Source organism: Protopterus annectens, chromosome 4.part0 (assembly GCF_019279795.1).
Source record: "Protopterus annectens isolate FY-2018-M chromosome 4.part0, PAN1.0, whole genome shotgun sequence".
NCBI lineage: Eukaryota > Metazoa > Chordata > Ceratodontiformes > Protopteridae > Protopterus > Protopterus annectens.
This window is the reverse complement of record NC_056733.1, coordinates 1,212,051,723-1,212,074,806: the sequence shown is the minus strand read 5'-3', so window position 1 is coordinate 1,212,074,806 and position 23,084 is coordinate 1,212,051,723. Positions and strand designations below refer to the sequence as shown.

At 42.8% G+C, this 23,084-nt stretch overlaps 1 protein-coding gene across 2 annotated transcripts in view; it reads right to left on the bottom strand.

The window, feature by feature from the left end:
- Positions 1–23,084, bottom strand: part of LOC122799823 (dihydropyrimidinase-related protein 3) — a 1,038,656-nt gene that overhangs the window by 138,995 nt on the left and 876,577 nt on the right. For both annotated transcript variants that reach the window (XM_044069139.1, XM_044069140.1), the window contains exon 11: positions 19,307–19,477. In XM_044069139.1, the coding sequence (XP_043925074.1) occupies positions 19,307–19,477 (171 nt within the window). The remainder of the gene's footprint in view (positions 1–19,306; positions 19,478–23,084) is intronic.

Here is a 23,084-nt window from a genome sequence, read left to right as displayed (position 1 = left end):
CTGGCCTCCAGAATGACATCCATAACTACTTTGGATAGAGGTGTTGGCTGGTTGTTTAGGTAATTTGCCATGCAGCCAGGTTTAAAGTCTTGAGCTGGCTGTGTAGAATCTGATTGTCTCGCTAGGTGAGGAATTTGTGGTAAAATCCATGGTGGGCCGTGGGACATGTTCCTTAAAATTGGATACCAATGCTGGCGTGGCCAGTCTGGTGTAATGAGTATCATTTGTGGCCTCTCTAATCTGACTTTCAGCAGTACCTTTGCTGGAAGAGGCAGTGGAGGAAAGGCATACACTGTTAATGTTTTCCAACTGAATGAGAGGCCGTCCACTTTCCAAGCTTGTGGATGGAATGCCATTGTGCAAAATTTTTGAAGTTGGTAGTCTTGGGGGCTTGCAAATAGATCTATGTCTGGGCGTCCCCATTTTTGGCTATCATTGCAAATACTTGTAGATCTAGTTTCCACTCATGTGGATCCATGATGTTTCTGCTTAGGCCATCTGCCAATGTGTTTTTCTTTCCTGGCAGGAATTGTGCTTGTAATTGAACCTGGTAAGACAGTGCAGTGTTCCACAAGGTCATTGCTTGCCTGCATAAAGGGTAGGAATGTGTGCCCCCTTGCTTGTTTATGTACCACATTACTGTGGTATTGTCCGTCTTTATTAATAGTTGTCCTGGGTGTAAGAGGTTCTTGAAAGCTGTTAGGACATTCTGTACTGCTAGCATTTCTTTTTGATTGATATGCAGATGCCTCTGATCTGTAGTCCATTTGCCCTGAATGCACTGTCCTGCCATGTGTGCTCCCCAGGCATAGTCTGATGCATCTGTTGTCATAGTTTGCCTGGCTGTGGGTAAGGTGAAAGGCTGACCCTTGTTGAGGTGACATGCCTGTGCCCACCATAGAAACTCCTGTTGAAGGCAGGGAATGAGTGGTATCATTGTTTCCAAGCTGTGGCTGTGCTGAGTCCATACACTTTTCAGGTACCATTGTAATTTCCTCATATGCAGTTTTGCAATTGGTATTAGTAGTATGCAAGATGCCATGAATCCCAAGGCCTGCAGAATTTTTCTTGCAGAGAGTTGGGTCTTTGTTGCCATTATTTTGAAATATTGAGTCAGCTGTTGTTTCTTCACTGGCGTGAGATAAGCCATCTGGGCCACTGTATTCAAGCTGGCACCCAGGAATATTATGTTTTATGAGGGCACTAGTTTTGATTTCTTTTCATTTACTGTGTACCCTAGGCAACTTAGAAGGTGTTTGACAAATGCCAGATGCTTTAAAAGAATGTCCTTGCTTTCTGCTTGATTAAGGCAGTCGTCCAGGTATGGGTATATTTGAATTCCTCTTTGTCTGCAGTAAGCAATTACTGGTGCCAGGCATTTTGTGAAGACCCTAGGCGCAGTAGATAAGCCAAAGGGCAGAGCAGAGAATTGATAATGAGTTGAACCTGCAATGAAGTGGAGGTATCTTCTGCAATTTTGTCTGATAGGGACATGCAGGTATGCCTCCTTGAGGTCCAACGTTACTAGCCAAGCATTCTTGCCCAGCATGGGAAGAAGCTGCTGTAGTGTTAACATCTTGAATTTTGGTACTTGCAGATAGGTGTTCAGAATTGAAAGATCCAGAATGGGTCTCCATGCTTTGTCCTTTCTTGGGACTAGAAAGAGTCTTGAGTAAAATCCTTGTCCTTGCTCCTGTGTAGGTACCTGTTGAATGGCTCTCATGTCCATGAGAGCTGTAATTTGTTTCTGTGCCTCTGCCCATTGATTTGGTGGAAGGTTTGGCATTCCTTTTATCCTTGGTAAGGTATGAAAGTGGAATCTGTATCCTTGAGAGACAGTGTCTAGAACCCATTTGTCTTTTGTGATGATTTGCCAGTTGTCTGCAAAAAATGCTAATTTTCCTCCCAAGGGAGCTGCCAGGAGAGATTTGCTTGGTAGTTTGAGGATTGAGTCATTGTGTTTGTCTTCTGCTAGCCTGGGGCCTGTCTTCTCCTCCTTTCTAGGTAGCAGTACCCCATTGGCAAGGTTTATAAGGGCCTTGTGACTGACCTCTGCCCCTTGGGCGTCTGTATTTGCCTCTCTGTGATCTGTCAGAAGCTGGAAAGGACCAGTTTTTCATTGGCCAATTTCTGCTGAAACGAGGGGGTTGTACCTGCAAAAAATCCTTGACCATCTGCATAGACTTTGCCTTATCCTCCATTTTCTTTAAAACCTCTTCTGCTTTGACACCAAATAATACATCCTGCTGTAAAGGTGCATCCAATAATATTGCTTTAACATGATCAGGAAGGGTTTGTTCTTTTAACCAAGCATGTCTACGTATGACAGAGCCAGTAACAGCTGCTCTACAGGAAGCTTCCAATTAATCAAATCCACATTATAAAGTATGTTTGCCCACCTGTTCAGCTGCATGCAACAGATCCTGCATTTCCTTGAAATCAGACTGTTCAGTATGTGTGCTCATTTTTTTGTTTTATTTGAGACATTAGGAATTGCTGATATTTCAGCATGTGAAACTGACAATTTAATGCTCTCATAGCCAGAGTTGCTGAGGTGTATATTTTCTTTCCCCATATATCTAGGGCTCTGGAATCCCTATCAGAGGGCACAGGATTTTTAGCCATAGAAGCTTTAGCTCCCTTAGGACCCTGGGAAATTGTTTCTGGGTCAGCCACAGGACTTTTATAAAGTAATTTGTGTGAGTCAGGTACTCTGTAGTATCTGTCTGGCTTGGCTAGGGCAAGAGGTAGAGAGTCTGGATTTAGACTAGACTCCAAGTAAACATCATCCACAATATCCAAAACTGGGGGGATAGCAAGAGGTCTGTGCTCGGGTAGTAAAAGGAACTCTTGGAACCTTTTCTTAGAATCAGAGTAGTCCTGGCCTTCCCAGTGGAAATGTTCCCTCATGGTATGTAAAGTTTCCCCAAAGGAGTAGTCTTCAGGGGGAGAAACTGAGGGAATAGAGTCTTCAGCATCAGAGTCTTCATAAGGTGGAAAAGTGTAATCCTGTTCCTCAGAGGAATCTGAGGAAATTGAAACCTGGTCAGAGGAACCATAATCCTCCTCTTGTCTTGGTCTTTTATCAGGAGGGGGATGGGAACCCCTGATTAGAGTAATCAAATCTTCAGCCATCTTAAGCATCTGTTTCTTAGGCATGGGGCCTTGAACAGTAGACTGATGTACAGTCTTCTTTGGTTTTAAAGGAGTTTTAAGCTTAGCATAAGATTTAATGGTGAGTGCAGTCTGTCTGAAGACACCTTCTGCAATAGAAGGTGTTTCCACTGCACCGGGGTCTACTTCTGCTCCGGTGTCGGAAGGGCCTAATGAAGATGGCTGCATCGGCCTTGTAGACTCCGCTTGAGAATCCGCAGATGTCTGGGGTTCCAGTTCTGTGGTCGTCAGGGGCTGCGTAGGCGCCTTACTGAAAACCAGAGAACCGGCAACAGGCCCAGCAGAGGCCTCGGAGTCTGGCTTGTTCCTAGGCTGCCTGTCCATATCCTTGCATTTTTTATGCATGCCAGTCGTCGGCTGCTCCAACGGCATGATATAATTAAATTTCCTACCAAAGTAATGTCGTGCAAAGTCAAAACGGCATTTGATAGTTCGTTTATTAAACCTAGCACAAAACCGACAACCTGTGATGTCGTGGTCTGGGCCTAGGCAAGGAATACAATAGGAATGGAAGTCCTTATGAGGTATTTGCTTCCCACAAGAAATGCAATTGTTAACTTTTTCTGACATTGGACTGAGGCAAGAAAAGGTTCCCCAATGGGGTACTTAGCTTTATTGAAGACTTCGGACTGAAATTCAAATCGAAAATCTCAGGTGTCGGCCGACCGGCACTTGCGAACTGCTTCTGCTTCGGGCACCGCGCGGCAAGAAAGACAGAGGAAAATGGCGTTGGACGACTCTTATACAACCCTGGCCCTCTGACGTCAGGGAAGAAGCGACAGCAACCAACGCCGGACCAAGACTTTGGAACTCAGGCCGACTGCGGGACCGCCTGATGGCAGGATAACCCAAGTGTGATGACTGCAGCAGGGTAATACAATGGACATCCTTGCTTTTGGAAATGATTACTTGCACTTGCAACCTTTTTATAGTCTGTGTAGAGGGAGAGATGCTACATAAGAAATCATATTCATGTGTGCTCTTATAAATTCTAGGTCTTGTGTTGGAGTCAACTGCGATTTCTCTCTGTTGATCATAATTCCTAAAGACTGGAAAAGATTCAGTATGAAGTCTGTGGTTTGAAGCAGAAGACGCCTGGTTGGGACAGTGAGGAGCCAGTCATCCAGGTATGGAAGCACTCAGAATCTGTGTAGCCTCAAGTGAGCTGTTACTACTGCCAAACATTTGATGAACACCCTGGGGGCTGTGGTGAGACTGAAGGGCAGCACTCTAAATTGAAATGACTGACTCTCAGCTGGAAGCAGTGGAACCTTCTGGAGCATTTGTCTATCTTTATCTGGTAATATACATCCTGGTGGGACTTCATGGAGGACTCTTTTTCTAGCAGCTTCTAGATTTCTATTGCTGCTTGGTCCCTCTGACTGATGGAACATCAGGGACTCTTCTTGGGGTCTTTGGAAACAGAGTAAAGGGAATTTGGTAACCTCTGGTGATAATTCCCTGCACCCAAGTATCCAAAGTTATCAATAGCCAGGCTGAGTGATGCAGTGAAAATCTTCCCCAGACTGCTTCCAGAGGTAAGCAATCAGGCCTCAACTCAGGAGTGCTCGTAGGGCTGCCCAGAGAAGGAGTCTCTGGAGCCCTGATTTGGCAGACCTCCTCTGCCACGGGGAGGGGGTCTTCCACTTGAACTCCCCCCTCTGCCCTGAGGGGAGTATTCACCACGTGTCTTGAAAAGGCCCTTTGGACTTTTTGAACTACATTTTCCCACTCCTCTGATTGCTAGAGAAGGGTCGCTGAGGAGTAGAGAAATGAATACCCATGGCAGAAAGGGTCTTTCCATCTTTTTTACACCTGGATAGTGTGTCTCTAACTTTGGGGTCTGGCATGAGTGATGAGCTGCATTGATGAGTTCGATGCAGACTCCAGGGTGACAAGTTGAGAGGCAACATTAACCCACACCTCATCAGACACAGCTCTGGCGAGGGTATCTGATAGCTCCTTTATCAGATCCCTTTGGAGTCTAGCAAAGTGTGCCATGAAATTCAATGACCTAAGAGTGAGGGTCGATGACACAAAGACCAAACCTGTCCATCACCTGAGACTCTCGGTTAGGAGGGTGCACAGTGGAACTCTCCTCGGCAAGTTCCTTTTTGGTGTCTGCCGCCAACACTATGGCATCTACTGCTACCCAATGTGGTTGGCCCTGTGGAGTTGCTAAGATTTTGTGCAGCCTCCAGGGAAATGGCTCTATGGAATCAGGAGCCTTCCATGCCTGTTGTGCAATAAGCTTGATAAGGTTGTCAGCAGGTGGGGTCACCCAGGAAGTAGATGGGTGAGCACTGAAAGCCTGCAAGAACACAGATTCCTCTGGTGATGGGTTTGTGGACTTCCAATCACTCCTCTGTTTTAAGATTTCCAGGATGTCTCCAAACAAGACATCTTCAAGAGGGTGATCGGGGGGAACCCTGCCCTTCATTGTAGTCTGTGTCTTCCATGACAGATTCTTCTGGAGAATCTAGATGTTTCCTCTTGCAAGTCTTCTAATGGGGTGGCTCCTCAGTGGGGACCTCTAAGGAAGTCTCCGAAGAAGAGGAGCCCTGAATAGACAAATCTTGCCATTTTGGTGCCCACTGTCCCGACATGAGAGATGGTGACAGCTGTGGTCCAGAAGGTACACATATATGACACTCTGAAGAAGAGAGGGCCAGCAGAGAGCCCACCAAGGCTAAAGCTCTCACCATGATTTGAAAGGCAGGCCCACCCGAAGAGGGATGGAAGTCCGGAACTGAGAAAGACAACCTCGGAACTGGGATCACACCCTGTTCCAGAGAACCGCCCTCCAAATCCAAAGCCAGGGAAGAGTTCAAAATTGCTAGGAATCCAAGAGCCAAACACAGCCACAAACAAACAACTGGTACCGAACCAAAACCCTCCAAACTGATAGCTGAACAATGGCCCAGTGATTCTATCAGTTCCGAGGGAGCCGAACACATCAGAGCTGATCCCAGTACTAAAGAAGGGGCTTCTGTCTGTACCGTAGCAGCTGGAACCGGGGTAATCAAAGTGCCGGGCTCTGAACCTTAAAAGGACGTTGGAAGAGGAATATAAGTAGGAGTCCTGGGAGATTAAACCTCAACTCTGAGAGGGAGGGAGGTCTGAGCTGGTGCGGGAAGACCCCTGGCCAAAAGCTGGTCCACTAATCTCACCACATCTTTCTCAGAAAGACTTCTGTTTGATTGGACCAACATCCCTAAGGGAGACTCAGACCAATCCATGAATGGACTGGGGAGCTGACCCAAAAAGGGGTCTATGGAGGGGGAATATCTTGTTCTGGGAGGTATGAATGTTTTGAGCTTTGGCACCGTATACTGCGGAGAAGATGGGGAAGTTGGAAAGGAGTGGGAGGTCATAGAGGCCAGTGCCGAAGAAACTGTCTGTGCTGATATTGTGAAGGTCGGTGCCGACGAAACTCTCAGTGCTAAGATAGTCAAGCTCGGTTCAGAAACCCTCGGTACCAAGGGGGTCATGACTATCGGGGCCAAAGGCTGTTTCACAAGTTTGAGGACCTTATTCTTTGGTTTCAAAGAGGCTAAAGGAACCGGAAACTTATGCCTTTTGGAGTCCGGTGTTGATGGTCACCTTGGCAATGAATGACTTTTCTTTTTTTGCTCGAGTTTAGAAGATTTTGGCTTAGAAAGGGCTTCTTCAAAGGAGGATTTTAAAAATCCTTTTAAAATCAGTTTATGTTGCTGCTCTGCCAAGGTTCTAGTACTAAAACCTTGACAAATCTTACAATTAGTTTCTAGATGGTGTGCACCCAAGCAATATACACAAGAAAGATGCCTGTCAGAGTTGGGGATATTTCTTCCACAATCTTGACACTGAATTTTAAAGGAGTCACACACAAACTCATACTCGAAAGGACAGGAAAGAAGAAAAACCTACCAACAACGGTAGGGAGAAATGCTTATAAAGGTAATCAGAAAGAAAATACCAGCAATGGTATCAAGAGATTACTGAGAGGTAAAGGGAAGAAAAGGGGGGTGGGAGAATTTACCAGTAATGGTACTAAAAATACTGTAAGGTAACAAGGGTAGAGATGCTTTATACACAAACACACCACACTAAATAATACAAAAGAAAAGGAAAATAAAATGCTCTATAAAATAGAGAAAGTATATAGAAAAAATACAAAAAAAAAATAGAACAAATGAAAGCACTTAGCTGGAGAGTATTGGCTGACGCGTCTTGTTATAAGAGCGGCAAACAAGATCTGAGGTAATGGAGAGAGGGGCATTATGGGTAGAGTCTTAGCTCGAGAGTTTTCTTGGCTGGCACGAGTTGTATAAGGACTGAGCCGGTTCCAAGGGGTCAGAACCGAGTCCCATTCGTCAAGAATGAATGAAGATTGACAACATCAGATAAACCTCTCCCCCAAAGGGGACTTAAGTGCCCAGCAAAGGAACAGCACAAGCTGACCATTAGTCCTCAAAAGCCTCAGAGTACCATACTCTTCAGTGGCATGAAAGCTCTGACTGGCTTGACACCCAAATCTCTCTTTTTAGTCAGCTAGGCTCAAGCTGTTGGTTTGGGCACATGGAAGGTGCCCTGAAGCTCTGGAAGCTGGCTTGCTATGCAAGATATAACCTATTCCTTTCAACCTCTTAGCACAAGAAATCTGGACAAAAACAGAAATAATGAGGGGACAATGGCAACATTTTAAATATTGCTTTTATAAACTGAGAAAGTAGCTATAAAAAAAGTTTTGTGTTACCATGCATTTTATGAAGGATATGAAGTCTGAAACTCAACTGTCTGTCATTATTTAGTGAATTCAGTCCTCACAGATTTTCCAGACAACCACAAATTTTGTGAGGAACAGCCCAAAAATATGAGGGAAAAATCTGGACGGTCTGTGAGAATATGGGCAGTTGAGAGGTATGCATATAGTTATGGCTACTGCAGCAGTGATCAATATTATGAACATCTAGTACTGGCAGTTCAGTAGCATGGAATACCTTGTTGTTGTTTCTGGGGAGTTAGCATTATTGGCTAAAGTCCTAAGAGATTTTTCATTACTTCTTGGCTTTTATAATTTGCTGGGCAGAAAGTTGTTTACTGTCTTTATCTAAGATAGGCTTCAGAGAGTTGCATCTCTGTGCATGTGTGCAGAACTAGCTAAAAGTAACGTTTTGACTCTCTTTTAAGACCTAAGAACAAGAGCATACTTTTTATTTATCTGCACGTATTGTTGCCTATTAATTTTTGTAAAAAAGTGTTATTTTTCTCAATCTGCTATATTTCAAACTTGTTTATTTGAAAGCTGATCTGCTGTAAACAAAAAAAGTAATCTGCTGTGTTTCTGCAGTTACCTGACTGTTTAAAATACTGGTGAGTGATAAATGCTGCTTAATTTGCTGTTTGCTTCTGCTTTATTTCACTTTTGCTGAAAAGTACAGGTACAGATGGTTATGGTAGTGTTTAAGCGGTCTAGGAGCTAGTAATGATTATTCAGTAGCAAGGGATGATTTGCTACTGTTTCTGGGGTTTTTTATTGTACAACTTCTGCTTCATTTCACAACTCAATATCATTTTATTCTTGAACTGTGGACTTTTAAAGAACAAACATTTCCCAAATAATGCACTGCCAGCCAACCCTTTCACTGATTTGGGCTTACTTCCAAACCCAGGTTGGCAGTAACATATTCAGACACTAGCCTCTGGTACAAGCAAGCTGGCTTAGTTTCTCCAAAATTGTTAACGCTGCAGCTGTAGTAATGGAATAGTTAGCATACAAACCTTTATTTTCAAACTAGTTTTTGATGGCTGTGAAATCTCAAGTGAAACTTCCTCTTAGCATTTTCATGGGAACTGCCAGAGTACCATATCACCAAAACTTTTCCATAAAGTATGGTGCTGATGCCAGACAGGCCAGAGTATATCTGCTTCATAAAAAGGTTAACAAGGAAAGGGCACAGGATTAAATCCTCAGGTACTCCTGGGAATATAATGGTTTAATCAGGCAGGGTACAAGGAACCCTGTCATTAAATTTTCTATCATGAAGGTATGTGGTAAACCATTTACAAGAATCTTCAGTGATACCTATCTCCTCAGTACGGAGTGAATGACAGTATCAACCAAGGTGATTTGGCCTACAAAATGGAATAATTTTGATTTTTCAGAATACTGCCTTTAAAGCATGATCTATGAAAAGCTTAAAATGCTGTCAGTGTACTATAACTTGGATGAAAGTTATGCTGTTGTCCTTGTAGGAAGTTTACATTTCTAAGGCAGTGCAGTATTTAATGCAAGTCAAGCTTCTCTAAGACTTTTTTGAGTGCATTTAATGCGGTAGATTATGAAAATCATTTACTCATTCCAGAAAGAGTCTAAGCAGTGATTGCTTGAGACCACTGTGCACTGTTGTGGGGACTTTCTCCATTCTCCAATGTTAGTTGACGAAGCGGCTAGTATATACATTTGGAAGATAGTGAACTTGTCCCCCCTCACACTGTCCGTGTCTCGTTAGCTGAAATGTTACTAGTGGCTTTTGAAGATTGTGAACCAAACATATGCAATCCAAGCATTCATGATGAGAAGTTTCATAACAGTAGCTATCTTAACATTGTATGAAAATGAATGTAAGCGAGCCTGAAGTAAGAAAATATTCTCATCATCTCATGTAATGGACTGCTCACAGCTTATTTCCATGCACTATAGCCAGTGCCTTAGAAAAGCGAGTTTAAAATACAGGCAACAGACTGGTAGAAAGGTCAGCTACTGCTTTAACAATTCCGGAGAAAGCAAGCCAGCTTTCTTGTACAGAGGCAAGTATCTATCTGCGTCACTGTCAACCTGGGTTTGGGAATAAGCCCAAAGCAGCGGAAGTGTTGGCTGGGGGGGAAGGTTTGGCTACTTGCAAGCTCTCTTACTGTGGGAGAGGGGAGGTGACAAAGGGTGTGGGCCTTTGCACTCCTTGAGTGAAGGCAATCAGCTTTGGCCGGCTAAGAACTAGCTGTATTCAACTGGACGTATAAGAGAATTTAAGTACCTTTATCTGCACTTTTTTTTCAAAAAATACAGTATTTAAATTGATTTTAACTATGTTGCAGTAATATTAACTGAACTGGAAGTTAGTCAGTGTTTGCTGAATTTTATTATTTGCTAGTAATTACAGGTGTGGGGGTAGCCACATTCTTTGATTTCATGTCCTTGCCTATTTAAGTGGTACAATGTGATATATTTTCTGCTTAAAAACCTCAGCTTTGGTCGGCTAAGAACTAGCTGTATTCAACTGGATGTATAAGAGAATTTAAGTACCTTTATCTGCACTTTTTTTTCAAAAATACAGTATTTAAATTGATTTTAACTGTGTTGCAAGAATATTAACTGAACTGGAAGTTAGTCAGTGTTTGCTGAATTTTATTATTTGCTAGTAATTACAGGTGTGGGGTAGCCACATTCTTTGATTTCCTGTCCTTGCCTATTTAAGTGGTACAGTGTGAAATATTTTCTGCTTAAAAACCTCAGCTTTGGCCGGCTAAGAACTAGCTGTATTCAACTGGACGTATAAGAGAATTTAAGTACCTTTATCTGTACTTTTTTCAAAAAATACAGTATTTAAATTGATTTTAACTGTGTTGCAGGAATATTAACTGAACTGGAAGTTAGTCAGTGTTTGCTGAATTTTATTATTTCCTAGTAATTACAGGTGTGGGGGTAGCCACATTCTTTGATTTCCTGTCCTTGCCTATTTAAGTGGTACAGTGTGAAATATTTTCTGCTTAAAAACCTCAGCTTTGGCCGGCTAAGATCTAGCTGTATTCAACTGGACGTATAAGAGAATTTAAGTACCTTTATCTGCACTTTTTTCAAAAAATACAGTATTTAAATTGATTTAACTCTGTTGCAGATATATTAACTGAACTGGAAGCTAGTCAGTCCTTGCTGAATTTTATTATTTGCTAGTAATTGCAGGTGTGGGGGTAGCCACATTCTTTGATTTCCTGTCCTTGCCTATTTAAGTGGTACAGTGTAAAACATTTTCTGCTTAAAAACCTCAGCTTTGGCGGCTAATAACTAGCTGCATTCAACTGGACGTATAAGAGAATTTAAATACCTTTATCTGCACTTTTTTCAAAAAATACAGTATTTAAATTGATTTTAACTGTGTTGCAGGAATATTAACTGAACTGGAAGTTTTGACTCTGCTCTTCAGTTAGTCCCACCCACCCTCCCTGTTTGAAACTGCCCGCCCCTCTTGTAAATTTGTGTTTGGATACTCCTTCTGGGCCCATCTCATTTGCTCACTCAACTGAGTGCAGTGAGATCATATTCTGATTTCAGGCACTCCTACTGTGTACAAAGAGAGCATCTGGGAAACAGAAAAAAAAATTAAGCTTGTTTCCTGCCTTTCCTGTTAAGTGGTATAGACTATTTGTAGGCTTCTGAGCCCCCAAGCCCTTCTGTGTTAGAGGGAAGCCTTCTAGCTTACTTTTTTTTTTCTTATAACTAGCCAGTTTTCTAGTTTCAGCACTCAAATCTGTTTCTTTGATCTCAGCACTTGTTCAGAAAAAAAAAATTTCATCTGCTTTTACTGTACTTGTGTTTCTACCTACTTTATTTTACTTTTGCATCATCTTAAAAGTACTCAATTGTATTTATTACTGCTTGATGTAACACATTTTAAGCCTTTTGGTTTAAACACTTGGGCTTCGGACCAGTTGTTTTGCACTGAGACGGTTTGTGGTCTGCACTGTAGTGGTAGAACAGGTAGCCTACATCCTTCTAGGTTGGGAACTGCTGATTGAGGGCTCAGTGTCTGTTATTCTAAAAGTGTATTAATTCTGGTTTAAGCACTTGGGCTTTCAGGCCAGTTATTTTAGATTAAGGGGGTTCGTGGTCTGCACTCTTGTGGGAGGAGAGGCTGGACTCTGCCCTTCTGAGCTGGGAATTTCTGGTTAAAGGCTTATAGTGCCTGCATATCTGAACTGCTTCTTACTGAAGTTGGTGCGCCTTGTTTGCTGTGGCATAGACTGGATTCGGGCCTGCTGGATCTAGCTTTGTTTGTGTAACTTGAGCACTAATCCAGGCATTCTCTAAAGTATTCAATTGTATTTATTACTGCTTGGTAGTAACTTGATTAAAGTGTAGCTATCATTCTAAGTCTTTTGGATTAAGCACTTGGGATTCAGACCAGTTGTTTTACATTAGGAAGGTTTGTGGCATGCACTGTGGTGGCAGGACAGGTAGCTTTCATCCTTCTAAGTTGGGAACTGCTGATTGAGAGCCCAGTGTCTGTTATTCTTAAAGTGTATTAGTTCTGGTTTAAGCACTTGGGATTCAGGCCAGTTATTTTACATTAAGAAGGTTCGTGGTTTGTACTCTTGTGGGAGAAGAGGCTGGACTCTGCCCTTCTGAGCTGGGAATTTCTGGTTAAAGGTTTATAGTGCCGGAATATTTGAACTGTATCTTACTGAAATTGGTACACCTTGTTTGCTGTAGCATAGACTAGATCCAGGCTTGCTGAATCTAGCTTTGTTTATATGCTTGTTGTTTGTTTGCTTATTTCCCTGGAACACTAATTCCACCTAATACGCGACTTCTCAGCGCTTCTGTGGATCACTAGTGATATCTACATTGCTTACTGTACTTATTTCCTTGTTTCACTTGAAAGAAAGTTACTGTTTGTCGTTTTTTCATTTAAGTTACCTGTAACACATTGCACTTAAGTTACCTGGCACTTGCTCACCAAAGCAATTATATAAGTAAGCACTAAAAATTAAAAGCACTACACCCTCACTCCTCACTGACCCTTGTTTTCAATTATAAAGGAATTCCCAATATTATTCTAGCATGTCCAAAGGTCAGTTGTCAATCTCCTCTCCGGTCCAGCTGGTGAATCTGGGAATCTTGAGGCAATGTTACAACTGCCTCATGTACACAGACAACCCTCTCCTCCTCCCAACAAATTCCAACACATGAGAGATGCAACCATATATCCAAACTGGTGGCTAAGTTCTCTCAACTCAGTACTGGCATAACCAGTCAGGAGAAGAAGGAAACCACACTTACTACAATTCCAGTCTCACATAGACCTACCACGACAGCAAACCAGACACATAATCACACAAAAACATACACGGAGGCTCTAAATAAAGATCTGCCTAAGCAGTAGAGACCTCCAAAGCAGACACCCAAGCAACCGCTACCCCAAAACAAAACACGTGCAACACATATCTCACAAAGCCAGTGTGCCGAACAGTCACAGCCCTTAAGACTAAACAACACACCTGATACACTTGTAATAGGTGACTCTATCGTGAGGCACACTGATGTCCTGCCTACCAGGCTGAACAAGGAGAGGGTCACGGTGAGCAGCCTGTTGGGCGCTAGGATCTGCCACATAACACAAGCACTCAGGTCACTCCAAGGCAAGTACAAATATGACTCAGTAATTGTCCATGCTGGTGTGAATGACTTGAGACGTACCTCCCTGGACTACATGAAAAGAGACATAGAGGAGCTCTCTGAGCATGTAGCCCAGGCCAGTATGACCCTGACCTTGAGTAGCATCTTACCCTCACCAGGAATGATGCCACAATATGAAGACAAGTTGATCAATTTCAACAATTGGCTTAAGTACTGGTGTCATTCAAAGGGGATCCAATGCCTGTCAGCTTGGGATGATATGCTCGACAAGCCACGATGTTTCACTAGGGATGGCTTGCACCTGTCACCCCTGGGCTTTCGGATATTGGCAAAGGCTCTTGCTACCCCCATAGTGCCTTTTTTAGGCAAGGCTCAAAAGACAAACCCACCTCCATGGGTATCACAAGGGATAAGAAACTAAGAGTAATGCTACTCAACGCCAGAAGTCTAAACCTCAAGATGCATGCACTCGAAACTCTCCTTAGCATGGAAAACATTGATATCTGTGCAGTAACAGAAGCCTGGTTCAGGGCTCCCGAGAGCACCCCAGCACTACCAGGTTATACCTCATACCATGCTTTTCGGCCCCAAAACTTGGACTGAACCACAAAGGGAGGGGGAGTATCGATATTCATCAAAGATACCCACACCTCCAGGTTGGTGGCAAAGCACGAAACATCAGAGACTATCCATGTGCAACTAACAGTGGGTAAAACTGCCTTCCAGTTTATAACCTGCTACAGACCACCCTCCCAAACCCAGGAACCCCACTCGGCCTTCCTGAGAACACTGGAAAATATGAAGGTCTCTCCAAACACCATTATATTGGGCGACTTCAACTACCCAAACATAGACTGGGAGCATTACTCTAGCTACAACACCCTAGCCCAAAGGTTCCTAGAATTTATAAACTCAAATGCTATGGAACAACTTGTTACCACTCCCACAAGAGGGGAAAACATACTGGACCTGATCATCACCAACATGGGGACTCTATGCTCCAGACCAGAAGTGTATCCCTCACTGGTAAGATCAGACCACAAACTAATCTCACTGGATATTCACATCCTGATCCCACCCCCTGCCCAGAAAACCACAGTGAAAAACTTCTCTAAAGCAAATTTCACACTCCTCAAAACCGAGGTGGAATCCTTCAAAGCCCCCGGGCCTGTGGAAAATACGGCCCAGACCGCAGAATCCTTTATAAATGCAGTCTATGAACACCTTCAGGAATGCATGGATCATGCGATCCCAAATAAAACCAAGACCCAATCCTCCAAAGGCAGACGTCCTGTCTGGTGGACCCCAGCCATAAACAAACTATACAATAGAAGGAGGAAGCTACTAAATGATAGAGCAAAATCCCAAAAGGGAAGGCATCACTGATCAGTATTAGCAAAAACTACGGGCACTCATAAAATTGTCTAAGGCCAGCTTCGAGAGAAAAATTGCACAGGACACTAAGGATAATCACAAGGCTTTCTTTAGTTATGTTAGGAACCTGGGTGGTAATTCCCAGATATGCTCAGAATTAGTCCAAAGTGAAAAAAACTACCCCAAACCCACCGACCTTGCCAACACCCTAGCTGGCAGGTTCAGCGCAAACTTCTCCCTCCCCACCAAAAGGGCAAATATCTATCCCAGCAGAGTGCTGCCCCTGACATCTCAGATGCTCAGGTAAGAGCCGCCCTCTCCAAAGCAAAAACACAGCATCAATGGGACCAGACGATTGTCCTGGGCTCGTCCTACATGAACTCCAAGAAGAGCTAAACCCAAACATAAAACTACTGTTCATTCTCAGCCTTACTACAGGATATGTGCCCAAAGAGTGGCGTACAGCAACAGTGGTCCCTCTCCATAAAGGTGGTGCCTCAATGGATCCTGGAAACTATCACCCCATAAGCCTGACTAGCTTGGTCTGCAAAGCTATGGAAAGCATCATCATGGACCTCATAAATAAAGATATTGGGGACCTACAGACACTGGATCCTACCCAGTTCGGCTATGTTAAGGGCAGATCCTGCCTCTTAAACCTGGTTGATTTCTTTGAAACAGTCACCAAGGCCACTGACGAGGGGAAGGTGGTCCACACAGCCTACCTGGACCTCACAAAAGCCTTCGATACAATACCCCACTCGGGCGTTATAGATAAGCTCACCAGCTTAAATATAAACCCCTATGTCACTAGATGGATTGCAAACTGGCTCAAGGACAGAACCCACATGGTTAGAATTGCTGGAGCCATGTCAGACTCCAAACCAGTTACAAGTGGTGTCCCACAAGGCTCAGTCCTGGGACCTTCTCTTGTTCGGTATATATTTCTCGGAGGTACAGGCCAACATGGAAGGACTGTGGCTGACCAAGTTCGCAGATGACTGCAAACTGGGCCATAATCGACTCTCCAGCTGACACAAGCATCCTCCAAAAGGGCCTCATAGAAACAGACAACTGGTGCCAGAGCCATGGCCTCAAGCTAAATGCCAAGAAGTGTATAGTCATCCCCTTTGGCAAAAACAAAGTGCCCACAAATTACCACATAGGTGGTAATCCATTAAGTACAGAAGAAGTAATTAGGGACCTGGGGACCCAAGTTGATAGCAATCTCTCATTTGATAACCACGTGGCCAAAGTGGTTAGAAAAACATTTTATATAGCCCACCTAATCATGAAGGGATTCACATCTAGATCAGGGGAGGTCATCGTGCCTCTTTACTCATCCCTCATCAGGCCCATAATTGAGTACAATGCCCCTTTTGGGATGTACCTTACCAGACACCTGCAGCAACTGGAAAGACCCCAAAAGTACCTCACCAAGAGGATCAAAGGGCCCAAACAGATGCCATATGCTGCCGGTTAAAGAAACTCCAGCTCTACTCAGTGGCATACCCCTTGTTCAGAGGCGATCTGTGCCTGGCGTATAAAGCCATGTCCAACCCAGAATTAATGGACATGCTGCACCTCAGAAAATCCAAATCCCATCGAGCTACGCTCGAGAGACTTGAACCTCAGCACTGAAATAAATAGGACATGCTGGAGGGACAGATTCATAACCCAGTGGCTCCCTTCACTCTGGAATAAAATCCCAGTCCAGGTTAGGCAGAGTCCCTCATTGACTCTCTTCAAGAGGAATCTTGATGAGTGGATGAGAGATCGTACGTTTACCCCGGGTATCACTTCTGTGTCACTGTTGGACAGAGGCACAGTATACTAACCTCGAAAAAGGGCATAGCAAAATAAATTTAAAAAGGGTGGTGAAAGCCAAACACATTCTGGCTAGGCTTATAAATGCCCTAGGGCAGATAGCCTAGTATGAACCTATGAACCTATGAATCTGCAAGGCAGATTCGGTTTCCAGGAAAAAAAAGGATATCTTCAACACATCCTATGCATGCTTACATAAATGCATTCTTCTCCCTGAAAGAGAGCTGAACAGCTGATGCAATGTGAGGGCTCCTTATCCTGCATGGCTTAGCCCTCATAAAAGACATCACTCAGCAGACATAATGATGAGCAAACATTAGACAGTCCCCAGTCAGCAAAGGGTCACTTTTCTAAAAAAAAAAAAAAAAAATGAAATGGACTACTGGGGTATCAACAGAAGTGGAAAGAATAGGGGGATAACAGACCTAAATGGGAGCAGAAGCTAGTTGGGAATGGGAAGAATTTTGAATTAAGTCCTTCAGAGTACCATTCTCAAACAGTGCGTACAGCATTTTTCTAACTGGCCTAGAGGGATTTTGCTGAAGTGGAAATATGTTAGGAAATCTATGGAGAGTGTTGGGAGATGCATGCTGGTGGGCAAATAACTTTAAAATAAAGATGTTTGTTATTTTCCCTAAAGACAGTAACAAGACCATATCAGTCACAAACAGAATACTTTCTAGGCACTTGCCATGCCTAGCAAATTTGTTTAAGTCAAAAGCTTCAAGTTTTAAATATAAGAGATGTGTGGCTACTCGCAGACAAAAGTCTTTATGTCAGCAAACTGCTTATCTAATAAGGCGTTGCAAAGAAAGGAACTAGAAAGGTGGCATTTTTTTTTACTTCCATTTCACCCAGTTTGCAACTTTAATTCAAGAGTTGTTTAAATTCCTGAGTAAACCATATCTGGTTGCCTGCTTTAAACCTTCTGATAATATTAGGACAATATTTGTCTTTATTTATTTAACATGTGTTTACTGGGATAGTTTGACTTGGAAAGAGCCAATTTTCACCTGATGCCTGTGGAGAAATGCTCCAGACGCATGTCTTTGTAATGTGGGAGGAAACTGGGGCACCTGAAGGAAACCCACATGAATGCATGGAGGACATGCAGACTCTGCGCAGAAGGCACCCCAGCCAACAATCGAACCAGAGAACCTCTTGCTGTGAGGCGACAATGCAAACCGCTGCACCACTGCAGTGAAGGAATTTAAGGCAGTAAAGGTATTTAAGGCATCTAAAATTTCCTCAAGCTCACAAATTTAGTTTACAGCTGCAGCCATTATATGCAGTGAGATCCTTGTATAATGACAATGTATTTTTAGAAACATCAATACATCTAATGCACATCAACATTAATATGCAGTCTATTATACAATTATGGCTATTAATAATCTCAGATACACCAAAGAAGGACTTACCAAGATGCTTAAATGTAGCGTGCCATAGAAGTACATCTAAAGTATTCACAATGCCTAAAAAGCACTTTCTTTTGCAATCCCTATTTAGTAAACATGTTTTAAACAACAAATATCATTTGGGCATTATCATACGGGAGTCTATTCAGTATATAACCTGACTGATCCTAACAATTAATTCTGGGAAACATACTGTGATTGATGGCCATGCTCACCCATTTTCAGGACAAGCATTTACTGATAAATCACAAGAAATGCCCATTTTCAAGACCAAAATTTCAAAATGTGTGCAAAGTGTCTGCCATGCAAATGGTGAGTGAAAATGCAAAGCGACGTACATGGGGAATGGATCTGTGGTTTTATGAATATGAAGCGAGTGTTATGAAAAGAATGCAAGTGTGTAGATTATGCAAATGTAGTGTGATAATGTGTTTGGTGCATTTTTGTGATGACACAAGAGGCATAAACTCTGAAAATCATCATGATTTTTCTTCTGAGGGATAGTTGGAAAAGTAGTTAGTCCTTGAAAGTGCAGGTGTGTGTGTGTGTGTGTGTGTGTGTGTGTGTGTGTGTGTGTGTGTGTGTGTGTGTGTGTGTGGGTGGGGGGTGTACCCTAATGAGACAGTGCATGACTTACTTCGGTCAGTGAGGGTTGTGGCTAAATGGTGTGCATGTGTGGATGTGGACGGTCACTGAGCTGCATTCCTGCAGTCGATGTGTACACGTCTAGTGTGTGTTGTGCAATGTTATGAATTCTGTGTGTGGACTTACATTGCTCAGTTTGAAAAAAAACAGAAGTTAGGCCCACTTTCAGTGAATCAAACCACTTCCTGACACTTCTGAATACATTTTACTTTACCATGCAACAAGATAAATTGGTTCATTATTTTCAGAGATTTTAGCTTAAAGGTCATTAAAGTGTCTTTCTTTTTTCTAGCAGATTTTCTAACATAATTACATTATACTAGAAAGCAAAGAGGAGTCTCTGAAGCTGCATGCAACTAGTTCTACAGGATTCACAAAAATATGGATTTGTGCTGCAGTTTACTACAGGAATCCAACTGTGCAACTCAGTTATACTAAAATGAAAGAAAAAATCAAAAAATGAATTTCTTACTGAATTGTGAGTTTTTGCAGAGACAGTTCTAACTGTATCTGGATCCCAGATAACCAAGTCTGCATCAGATCCAACAGCTATTCTTCCTTTCCTTGGATATAGATTGAACATTTTAGCAGCATTAGTGCTTGTCACAGCAACAAACTGATTTTCATCCATCTTTCCGGTTGCCTGTAAAAATGAAACAGACAGACAAGAATAATATCAAATCTGTACAAGGAGATTTTGCAACGGACAGCATTTACATTAATACTTCTAACTTCTCATGTGCCTCTATATTTGAGTGCTACAGTCTGTTATCTATTATAAATTTAAGTCATAATCTCAGTTCAGGAGGTAATTCAAGCACAATGAGACCACTTTTTGGCATCCAACCTGTATGAAAGGTCCTGCATGTGGTTGTGGCTACTGATGATGTCTAGTCACTTAAAATAAAAACCTTCATTTTAAAATGCCTCATTTTTAAATGAAGTACAGCTCAAAGGTTGCAAAAAAAATATTAACATTTCTATCCACACACTGTGCAAAACAGTAGTCAGCCTGACAGACTTACCAAAAAGGGAAAGTAGCTAGAAAAGGCGTGTATGCATGGTTATGTGTGTACATGATGGTGCATGTGCATGTGTGTGTGTGTGTGTGTGTGTGTGTGTGTGTGTGTGTGTGTGTGTGTGTGTGTGCACTGATGTATGTGTACACGGACACTAGCATAAGAAATCTCCTTGTAGCATCTTTTAAATGAAATACTAAGTTTACTTCCAGATTTCAAGAAATTACAAATGCCATTTTGAAACATCTATAATACTTGCCAAGTAACACTGACACAAATGATGAATAACAGATGTTGGTAGATTGGGCTATGAACTCTACCCAATATTCTGTTGCACACTAACTGATACAACAATATCCTACAGTATACTGACACATTTCTTCAAATTACTAGCCTTCCTCTGTGCCACTCATGTTTAGAATACTTTCCGTTTTGTCTACTGATATTGAGAATGCATACTGATTTTGTTCAACTCAAATTATCTTCTTTTTGTCAGATGAGGAGGAATGCCAAAGACAACAAGAGTTATGTGAGATGGATGTTAACTCTCTGCTGGGATGCTATTTATTCCTCTGCAAACTTTCTAAAATAAAATAGTAAAGATAGCGGCAAAGAGTACAGAAAAGCCTGAGTTTCCCTATATGGAACCTACTCCCTCCAAGGAGAGCTCATTAGTTAATTTGGGTACACAGAACTTATCAAAAATAACCTTGGGAACCATCAATCAAAAATTAAAGTTATGTACTAACCATAACTAAGCATCTGTACTGTCCACTTTCATTCTTCCTCAACTATTGGGTATAGGATCCAATCTCGGATCCAACTCGGCTGCATTCACTAGACTCTTGGATCCAACTCTCAAGCTCCTCCCTCTACCCATAATGCCCCACTCAACCTGCTATACATCAGATCGAATTTGCTGCCTTATAAACCATAGAAACAACTGACCCTAGTTTGAGACAAAGTAAGAGCAAAAGTAACAGAAATGGGGCTCAAACCGGAAACAAAAGTTCCACAAGAATCATAAGGTTACTCTAAGAGATAAAAGGAAGGGGTATGGAGGGTGAGGAGTTGAGAAAGAATGAAAATGGACAACACAGATGCATAGTTACAGTGAGTACATAACTTTAAAATCAGATGCTGTCCTTTTCATTCATTCCTCAACTATTGTTACAGAGTCCTCAGTTATGTGTACCTTGGGTGGCCCTCATGGAAGGATATTCAGGAGTACTGCAGAACAAAGGCAGCCCTGCTCCTGGAAGTCAAATCTAATTTATAATTAGCAATAAATGTATAAGCATTATACCAGATTCATAGGTTTATAGGTATGTAGTAGGCTAATGGCCCTGGAGCCTTTACAAGCCTAGCCCATAGGATTACCCTGGCTTCGTGCCACCTGACCTTAGTTCCCAGTGCCTCTGTCGAGTAGAGCCACTGGAGTGATCCCCAGGGTGAATTTTCTATTTCCCATCCACTCATCAAGATTTCTCTTGAAGAGGGCCAGTGAGGTGCTCTGTTTGACATGTATGGGAAGTCTATTCCATAGCATGGGCAGTCTCTGGGTTGTGAACCTGTCCCTCCAGCACATTCTGTTGATTGTGGTAATGAGGTTGAGGTCTCTGGACCATGTGGTGCGGATGGACTGGGATTTCTTTAGATGTAGCATTTCTAACAAAGCTGGATCAGACATGGCTTTGTATGTCAAGCAGAGATCACCTCTAAGTAGGCGATATGAGACAGAGAATAGTTGGAGTTTTTTGAGTCTGTACATATAGGACAAGTGTTTAAGGCCTAGGATCCTCTTTGTGAGGTACTTTTGCGGCCTCTCCAGTTGTTGCAGGTGTCTAGTGAGGTACATGCCAAATGGGGCATTGTACTCGATGACTGGCCTAATGAGGGAAGAGTAAAGGGAGACAATGACTTTTTTCTTCCTGGAAGCAAAATCCTAAGTAATGAGATATGTCACATAGAAGAACTTTCGGACCACAGTGGCAATGTGGTGGTCAAAAGAGAGGTTGCTGTCAACTTGTGTTCCCAGATCTCTTATAAAGCCTTCTGTGTTCAGTGGACTAGTATCAATGTGGTAATTCATGGGAACTGGGTTTTTCCTAAAGGGGATGATGACACATTTTTTGGCATTGAGCTTAAGGCCATGGTTCTGACACCAGTCGCTGGTCTCAGTGAGGCCTTTCTGTACAATGTCAACATCACCTGGGGAGTTAATAATAGCTCCCAACTTGCAATCATCTGCGAACTTTGTCAGCCAGAGTCCCTTCGTGTTGGCCTGGACTTCAGAGAAGTAGATACCAAACAGGAGAGGACCCAGGACCGAACCCTGTGAGACTCCACTCGTGACTGGTCAGCAGTCTGACTTGGAGTCAGCTCAGCTAATTTCACACTGCGGGTTTTATCTGTGAGCCAGTTTGCAACCCACCTAGTGATATAAGGGTTGATGCCTAGCTTAACGAGTTTTTTTTTATGATTCTTGAGTGGGGAATGGTATCAAAGGTCTTGGCCAGATCAAGGTAGGCTGTATGAGCCGCCTTGCCTTCATCCATGGCTCTGGTGACTGACTCAAAGAAGTCGACTAAGCTGAGCAGGCATGATCAACCCTTCACAAAACCAAACTGTGTGGGATCCAGAGTTTGGAGATTCCCTATATCCTTGTTTATTAGGTCCTTGATGATGCGTTCTGTAGCTTTGCATATCAGAATCATCAGGTTAATGGGGCAATAGTTCCCAGGGTCTGTAGTCACTCCTCCTTTGTGAAGAGGGATGACTGTAGCAGTGCGCCACTCGGTAGGGACAAAGCCTGAGGGGAGGCTGTGATTGAATAGGGCACACAGGTGAGGTGCCAGTTCACTCTGTACACTCTGTAGTTCATGTAGAACACAGCCAGAGATATTGTCAGGTCCCATAGAATCTGTGTTTTTGGCCTTGGACAGTGCTGTTTTAACCTGTGCAGCAATAATACTGGTTGCCTGGCAATCTACTGGTATTGTGATAGGTCCTTTGGGGGAAGAGAGGGTTTAAGCTGGCACTGAATCTGCCGACTAGTATATTGGCAATATCTGTTGGCTCAGTATAGGAGGTACCACTGTGCAATAGCTCAGAGCAAATCTGGGTATTGCTGTGGAGATTCTTTACATAACTATAGAAGGCCTTGTGGTTGTCTTTACTATCTGCTGCAATTCTGTTTCCATAGCTAACTTTAGAGGATTTGATGAGGGA